Here is an 8,707-nt window from a genome sequence, read left to right as displayed (position 1 = left end):
CGCATTAGGATACGATACTTTAAACTCTCGAAACCAAGATCACCTTATGGCTTCCAAAACCTATACTTTGAGACTTTAAGAGGGTATTTGACTATTTGGCTAAACGAAAAATTGTAACCCTACACATTAGGGAATGCTTTTATTTTTTTTATTCCCGAGAAAACAACGTGTCATATCCAATGCGTTAGGACACAAAGTATTGAATTCCCGATAATGAGCTTTTATTTATATTTTTTTATTAAAGAGCATTCTTGATTATTTAGATTTAACGAAGAAAATTGGAACCCAATGCGTTAGGGCTCAATCCTCTCGAAGATTCCAAATATCGAGTATTGTCTTTATTTTCAAAATTTTCTCTTTTTTACGAATTTGGGTAAAAATTATATATGACGGAATAATAATTATGATAATGTAAGTAAAAATAATACGAGCAAAAAAAATAAAACAAATTAATTATGTATATACCAAACAAGTAAATAAACAAATAAAAACTAAACATTTTTTAAAAAGAGAACATTGGACATATAAACAAATAAATAAATGAACATCAAGTAAAACAATAATAACAATAAAGAAAATAGATAAAAATATATATATGTAGAATTATAAAATATATATATGTATGTATATATATATGAGTTATAAAATAAAAGAATATAGACATATAGACATATATATTATAGAAATGTATATATACACATATATAACAAAACTTGAAATAAATAAAAATAAAACTAAAAAGGGACATAAATAACAAATAATAATACTAATATAAGAAGACACATATATTTGATATTTAAATAAGTAAACATAAATAATAATATAATAACAATAACAAATTATAGTAATAATCATAATAATATCTAATTTATTATTAATAAAATAACCAAAATAATACAACAAACAGGCTAAATCGAATTTTGAAAACGAAATTCGGGGTTTAAAATGCAAATAAACAAAAAATGGGTACTCGGGGACCAAAATATAATGCGCTCAAAGAACGGAGGGCTGATTTGGAAAATATCCCAGGCTCTATGTGCAACATTTTGGCGCGGACTGAAGTGAAACATACGAGAAATTATGCGGCCGAATTAAAAAACAAAACGGGACCAAATTGCACTAGGGCGCAAAAGAGGAGGGACCTAGTGCGCAAATATCCCCCTTCACCGCAGGAACACGCGAATCCTGAGGGCGGACGGGTCAGGTCGCGGGTCAGGACCAAAACGACGTTGTTTTGGCACCTGACCCCTAGTTGCAAAACGGCGCCGTTTTATTTAGTGTATTTAAGTAAAAAAATTTTGAAAATCAGTACAGCCACCATTTAAAAAAAAAAATTCAAAACCCCTCCCCTTTTTCTCTCAACATCCGGCTCTCAATCCCCTCGGCCTCCGTTGTGCAACCTCTCTGCTCGCCGCACTGCCACCGTATCCGACGGCCGATGAAGTGCAAGAACGGGCATTCAAAGCCCTACCCCGGTGAGTTTCCCCTTTTCTTCTTTTTATATTTACCGTATATAAAAAGAATTTAAAAAATAAAAAATAGGGATACACTATCAAAATATGGATCTTGTTCTAAAATCAAACAATCACCTTGAGATTGCTGTGTTTCTTTTTATTCTTTGTGTCTTTTTTTATTTTCTGAAATGTTCGAAAAAAAAAAGAAAAACTGAACCCCCCTTTATAATCGGTTTTAGATGGCTTTTATAGCCATTTACAACACTTTTTTTTTTAATCTATTTTCTCATGTTTCTCTTGCGTGCTTGTTCTTCTTTGCAGGGCATGGTTAGCACCGCAGGAAGAAGCGGCGATGGCAGCGGTTGTTAGAGGAGTTGATAGCTGAGGCTAGGGATAGGTTGCGGCGGCTAGGGTTTCAGAAAACTGAAACCCTAGTTTGACTATTGGGTTAGTGGGTTTTGGGTTGTAATGGGCTGGTATTTTGGGTTTAAGTTTGGGCTTCAATTGGGCTAGGGTGTTTTGGGTTAAATTTCTTGGATTGTTAATTTTTTAATTTTTTTTGTTTTTGGGGGTTTTATTTATCTGGGCTTAGGCAAAAATGGGCTTGTACAGTACACATGGCACATCATATGTCACTATTCGGTTATTCCGTCAACCACCAATTTTTAACCGTATAAATGGATGAAATTTTTAACAGAAAAGATCAATTTGCTCTTTTTGTAGGTGATAATGATGATGTAATCATCTGACAATTTATACAATTGCACATTAAACCATAGTTCACGTATACTTTTTGAGATTTGTCGCTAAAAAATAAAAAATATATAAATATCTATAATATATACGTTTTGTCAATAATATACTTTACACTTTTGTCATTCCAAAATTTAATGACTCTTTTTACCAATGATGAAGTCAAGAGCTTTATTACTTAATTATTTTTAAAATCTTTCAAAATCTAAAACTATAAAGAATATTGTGTTTTCTCTCATCATCTTCTTTTATTTTTCTTATTTCTTTTAAACCACTCTAAAAATATGTAGAAAGCTTCTAGCTGTCCAGTTTATCTATTTCACACCGTGCTTATAATAGGTTTTAGTAATACAATAACTAGATTAGGGGTTCTTTTTAAAAAAATTTATATTGATTTTGAGGCTGGGTGTTAATTTTTTAGGGGTAGGGGTAGTTGGTTTTCTTTTTGCTCAATTTGGGATAGATGAAATTTGGTCTCAAAACCATAAAAATCGGTTGGATCGATTTTCTTTTATCAATTTATTTAGTTCATAGTTGGTGGTCTAATAATCAATTTTTGGATCGATGCACTAGTTGATTCTTAGTCTAATCAGTCGATCTAATCTGGTTTAAATAATCATGGTTTTTGATGATTAAGAAACAAAAGCAAAAAATGAAAGTATGGATTAATGATTACGTTATTTGCTTTTGATTTAAATATGAAAAAGGTTCATGTAATCTTTTGAAATTTAAAATTTAATCCTATAATTTTTTTGTTTGCAGCAAATGTCTTGACAAGTGGCAATGACAAGTGGATATTTTGATTTACATTTTACAATGGCAAGTGAGATATATTTCTTTCATAGCTGCTTTGACAAACATATTTGTAACATCTTAAAATAGGGCTCTGATGTGGCGCCTCAAACCCGGCCAGAACGATCCGACCCAAATTTCAAACGTCACATTAGTCACCAAAATGACTATCCATTTAAAACCACTACAAAACACAGTAACCGAGCAATCACACCACACAATTAATCATGAACTATTTATCATGATTCCGTTGCGCTGCTCTGATCAACAATCAACAACAAGACCACTAAACTATTAAAATTAGAATTATATGTGCGTAGACTGAAGTAAAACAAATTACGGACAAAACAACAAGTACAAACCTTAAGAGTAATAACAACAGGAAAGGTCTATAAGAGTAGGACCATGACAACAACACAATAGGAATAGGCAACACAGTTAAAATCCCAGCAAACAACTCTAGTAAATGTTGTCAACAAAGAACAATTTTACCACTTCAACAATGTATTTCTCGACATTATTATACTAATAATGCAATAACCAAATGCTCTCAGGGGTAAACCTCAATGAGAGATGTCAAACCCACAATAGGAGTAATTTTGAAAGAACTAAAACCAGCTGCTAAAAATAGTTTAGCCCATTCTTCTTCCCGCCTCTCTTTTCCAGCCACCAATACCAACATCAACATGTCGAAAAAGAGTTGTGTTTTAGTTAAGCTTGAGGCTTCATCATTCACTTGCTCATTCTCCCTCACAACCATGTCAATTATGATCAACTTTCTTCCTACCTTGTCTTGGCTTGAAATGGCCTCTTTACATCGCTTCAGAATTGTCAAGCATCCTTCATCATTCCAATCGTGCAATACCTTCTGTTCAATTATCATTCATAATTAGCTCAAAAAACATAAAACATTAGCTAACCCACAAACTATGATTACATTTGCCTTCAAATCTTTGAATATTATCATGTGTAATGGAATTTGTTGTGCATAATTTATAAAAGTAAAAATACCAGAAAAAAATAACGCGAATAAATTTAGTAAAGCTTAACCTTTAATAAAATTGCGTCTCCGGTTGGAAATGCCTCGAACATGTTGCCTCCAACATATTTCAAGTTCTTACTCTCTTGCAAGCCAGCAACAATATTAGGAAGATCAAACACAGTGCACTCCATGAGTGGAAATGTATCAGCAATGGCCTTGGCCGTAGTTCCTGTGCCACCCCCAACATCTACAAGGGAGTCCAATCCCTCAAATGCCCCTTTACACTTGTCTACTAGAACACTAGTAACCAATTGAGAATCACTAGCTAAGCCATCATTTATCAAATCTTTTAGCTGAGGATCATGGGTAAAATAGTCCCACAATGTCTTCCCATATGCAGTAGCAAATGGAGTATGATCATCATTTTGGAACCAGGTCCCTAGAAAACTCCAAGGCTTTGTTATAATAGGATCCATTGTAGCCTTCAAAGTAGGCGTTACGCAGAAGGGATTATTCTTGAGCAAAATACGAGAAGAGTTGGTAAGAACATATCCTTCTTCTTGAGCATCAGTGTCTAGCTTTTGGCGTGCAAAGAAGGCCGAGTGAACTAGAATGCGCATGAGCCTATAAATGTCACATGCTTTAGCAGGGTTGAGCATCTGTAGCGCAGCAACCAGCTCGGTAATAGTCATGGGCTTGCCATGATCATGAATGATATCAAGGATGCCTAAATCAAGTGCACATTTTAGAGACATGAAGCTTACGAAGTTGAAAGCATGTCTCCAAATGTGAGCTTGTGCTTGGAGTGCCTCAATAGCATCCTCCCCATTAGCATTGCCCATATTCATCTTAGCTGAGGTCTTTCTGTTTTGCTATGAATTAACATACTACTAAATATGCTATTTATAGGCTATAATGCTCTTCTTCGACTGAACTAGATAACTATGCTCATGTGAGGCGGCCTCTTCCTCAAGTTATGCTCGAAAAATGTATTTAAAAAATAAGTGGATGAAATGATTAAATTTTTTCTAGAAGTTTAAATGTCCATGTGATGCCGTATGGAATTTGACTTTTTATTGGTGCTTTCAAGCTAAAAAGTTCAAAAGTACACTACGGCACCTGAGGATGAACCTGACCAATTGTAAAATGATAAACAAATACATAAAAAAACAAAGTTTAGTCAAACTCACTCAACATGAACCGTACCGACTGACAAATAAGTAAATATATTGTTAAAAGATATTTTACTAAAAATATTTTTTGTATTTTCCTGTGTTTGTTTCACAGAAAATACTTTGATCAACGGAAAATGACTTATAAGACAACATAAAATAAACACTTTTTCTCCTGTAAAATGACTTATCCTTTTGACAATCGAAAGCCATTTTCTGGAAAAAAAAAAAAAGCTCCCTTGTATTTTTATATAAAAATTAACTTGAATCAATGTTAATATTTATTATATAAAGTTTATTTTATTTTTAAAATTATTAAAATTTTAATATAAAATAGTATATTTTTAATATTATTAAACATACATATTTAATTATTTATATTTAGTCATATAATAAATTATTAATATAATTTATTATTTTAATAAATTATTTAATATTTAATTTTATGTTAATAATAAATTTTAAAATAATAATTTTAAAAATATTCTTCATATATTATTAAAATATTCAATATTAATATTTTAAAATAAATATTTATTACAATTATAAATATATTAATAATAAATATTTTGTTGTATAAAGGTTGAAATATGTCATAAGTCTATATATTCTTCACAAATTTGCAATTTAGTCTCTATACTTTTATTTTTAAGAATTTAGTCCTCTATTTTTAGATTTGACAATCAAGTCCAATTGTTGATATTTTATTTTTTTCAATTTTGTTGATATCACATTTTTAAATAAAAAATACTCATTTGGTGGTCATGTCACTAAAAACAACGTAATGAACTTAAATTTAATAAGATATTTTTAATATATACAAAAACAATGTAAAATATAAATTTATATATAAAAATAAACTCAATTAAATAATGAAAAGATATGAAAATATCAAATATATGTTTTTCTTATTGAAAACAACTATTATGAAATATTTTAAAAATCTATCAAACAATGTAAATATTTTACAGATTCATCCAAATACCACAAAATATTAACTTTTCCAAGAAAATAAATCATTTTCCAAAAATCAATTTTCGGAAGCAATTTTTAGTGAAACAAACATACCCTAAGTTAAGAAACACTCATTTTCATGTCAGTAAGTAATAAGTTGTAAAAGTAACATATTTTAATCTCATTCTTAATGCTTTTTTGGATGATTAATTATGTAAATTAGTGAATTTGATGCTCCTAATCCTTTAAATTCATGTTTCTATACTTAGGAGAGCATTTGAGAGTGAAAGGAGCGAAAAACGAGCTAAAATTAGACAAATAGAGTTGTTTTCAAGATCCACACGGCCCGGGCATTTCCACACGGGCTGGCCACACGCCCATGTGCCAGCCCGTGTTGATATTGCACCTTGCTTCCCAAATACGCGGAAAAACTCAATTTTTAGGCTTTCTGAGCATTCTAAAGTCTATAAATACCAATTAGAAGAAGACATGATGGGGCACTCAGAGAAGGTTGAAGAAAAGACTTGAAGAACGCCATCGAAATCAACTCGGAAGCTGATCTCCTTCAAGATTGAAGATCTCTATTTAGTTTCCTTTGAAGTTTTATTGAGTTTCTTTATGTCTTGTTGTTATCCTAATTTTGAGATGTTTTCATTCTAGATTATGAACTCAACTCCCTAGATACCTAGGGAAGATGAAACCTACGATGAATCTTATTATTTGATTTTGATTTACATGATAAATACTTGATTCTTGTTTTCAATTATGTATACTTATTTTATGTTTTAATATTTTCAGGATATTAATTCATGTTTAATGTGCTTATTTCAGTGGAGCAAAAGTCCCTGTTTAAAATTAGATTTAGTATAATTGAGTGGAGTTGCATGCAATCCTAGAAATAGGATGATATAAATCTACCAGATTAGAGTCAAATATAATAGGAGAATCCATAGATTGAGTTAATGCGACAATAGAGGTTTTAATTAGAAAGAGATTTCAATTAATCAACCTAAAGTCATTTGTTCTTACTCTCGAAAGAGATATTAACATAATTTAGGGATTCCTATGGATAAAGACACAAGTGAATAAATCGTTTAATTTAGATTCAGAATAATAGGAGAAGTCTAGGTGGATTCTTTCTTGGATATTGTCTATCTCATTAGTTATCTTCAATTATTTTCCTATTTCATTCTTTGTTGCGTTCGTAGTTAAATTAGATTAGTAAACTTAAATTAAAAACAATCACTTCAATTTATTGGTTAAATAATAGGAAAATGGTCATAACTAGTACTTTTAGTCATCCTGGATACGATATTCCCTATTCACCATAACTATACTATTGTTCGATAGGTGCACTTGCCTTTGTCATAATTATAGTTAGTTTAGTGACCATCAAGTTTTTGGCGCTGTTGTTGGGGACTAAAATATTAGGAACACTTCATTTTTTATTAATTTAGCAATTTATTTTTATTTTATTTTATTTTTGTTTTTAGTTTAATTTTTTTTTCTAATTTTTCTTTTATTTGCTTCTGGCAGGTTCCTTTAGTTTATGACAAGAAGAAACCCGTCGAGACCATTATTGTTTAACAGCAAAATTAAAAGTACATCTCGTAAAAATCGTAGAGAAGCAAGGTAGAGTCGACGGAGTATAATAGACGAGCAAGAGGACGTTATTATTATTACTGAGGAGATGGGTGATAATCAGAATAATCAGCTACCTCCTATAGTTGCTACAAATCCAGATCCTGCCCCTCGTACAATGTACGATTATGCCAAGCCCACTCTAGCTAGGCTGAATCAAGTATTGTGAGACCCACTATTGCTGCAAATAATTTCGAACTGAAGCCGAACACTATTTAGATGATACAACAATTTGTTTAGTTTGATGGTTTGCAAGACGAAGATCTCAATACTCATTTGGCTAATTTTCTAGAAGTCTGTTATACTTTCAAGATTAATAGCGTTTCTGATAACGCCATTCGCCTACAGTTGTTTCTTTTCTCGTTGAGAAATAAAGCTAAATAGTGGTTTTACCATGAGGTTCTATAACTACATGGGAGCAAATGACTGAGAAATTCCTACTGAAGTACTTCCCACCAGCTAAGACGGCCAAGTTAAGGAATGATATCTCTTCCTTCTTTCAAATCGACTTAGAGACCTTATATGATGCATGAGAGAGGTATAAGGATTAATTGAGACGACTCCCTCACCATGGGTTACCTCTATGGCTACAGGTTCAAACCTTCTACAATGGTTTGAATCCCTCAACTAGGAAATTGATCGATGCAGCAGTCGGTGGTAATCTGAATAATAAAACACCTTAAGTGGCAAGTCATGAGGACAAAGCCGATGAAAGCAGCCAGTGTTTTCAACTTGGATGCAGTTACCATGTTATCAAATTAGGTAGAACTTTTAAATAAGAAAATTGATGGTTTATGTGTTTCTGCGTAGGTACATCTGGTGATGCAATGCGATGCAAATGGAGGTGGAATAAATCATCCAGAATATTTACCCTTCGGTCCTAGCATGGAGAATGAGCAAATAAACTATATGGGTAATAATTCTAAACCTCAAAATAACCCTTATAGTAATAACTATAA

At 31.7% G+C, this 8,707-nt stretch overlaps 1 protein-coding gene and 1 non-coding gene across 2 annotated transcripts; both read right to left on the bottom strand.

Annotated features, from left to right (window-relative positions):
- Positions 1-3,031: 3,031 nt before the first annotated feature.
- LOC105778231 (probable O-methyltransferase 3) lies at positions 3,032-4,893 on the bottom strand. Its single transcript, XM_012601893.2, has 2 exons — positions 4,050-4,893; positions 3,032-3,867 (listed from the first exon to the last, which is right to left on the bottom strand). The coding sequence occupies exons 1-2, from the start codon at positions 4,827-4,829 to the stop codon at positions 3,550-3,552; spliced, it is 1,098 nt and encodes a 365-aa protein (XP_012457347.1). The 5' UTR covers positions 4,830-4,893; the 3' UTR covers positions 3,032-3,549.
- A 3,325-nt stretch (positions 4,894-8,218) lies between these two features.
- Positions 8,219-8,325, bottom strand: LOC128034218 (small nucleolar RNA R71). The gene has a single exon (XR_008190349.1). It is a non-coding gene; the product is annotated as a small nucleolar RNA R71 (small nucleolar RNA).
- Between the last annotated feature and the right edge of the window lie 382 nt (positions 8,326-8,707).

Source organism: Gossypium raimondii, chromosome 10 (genome assembly GCF_025698545.1).
Source record: "Gossypium raimondii isolate GPD5lz chromosome 10, ASM2569854v1, whole genome shotgun sequence".
Classification (NCBI taxonomy): Eukaryota; Viridiplantae; Streptophyta; class Magnoliopsida; order Malvales; family Malvaceae; genus Gossypium; species Gossypium raimondii.
This window is presented reverse-complemented; position numbering and strand designations above follow the sequence as displayed.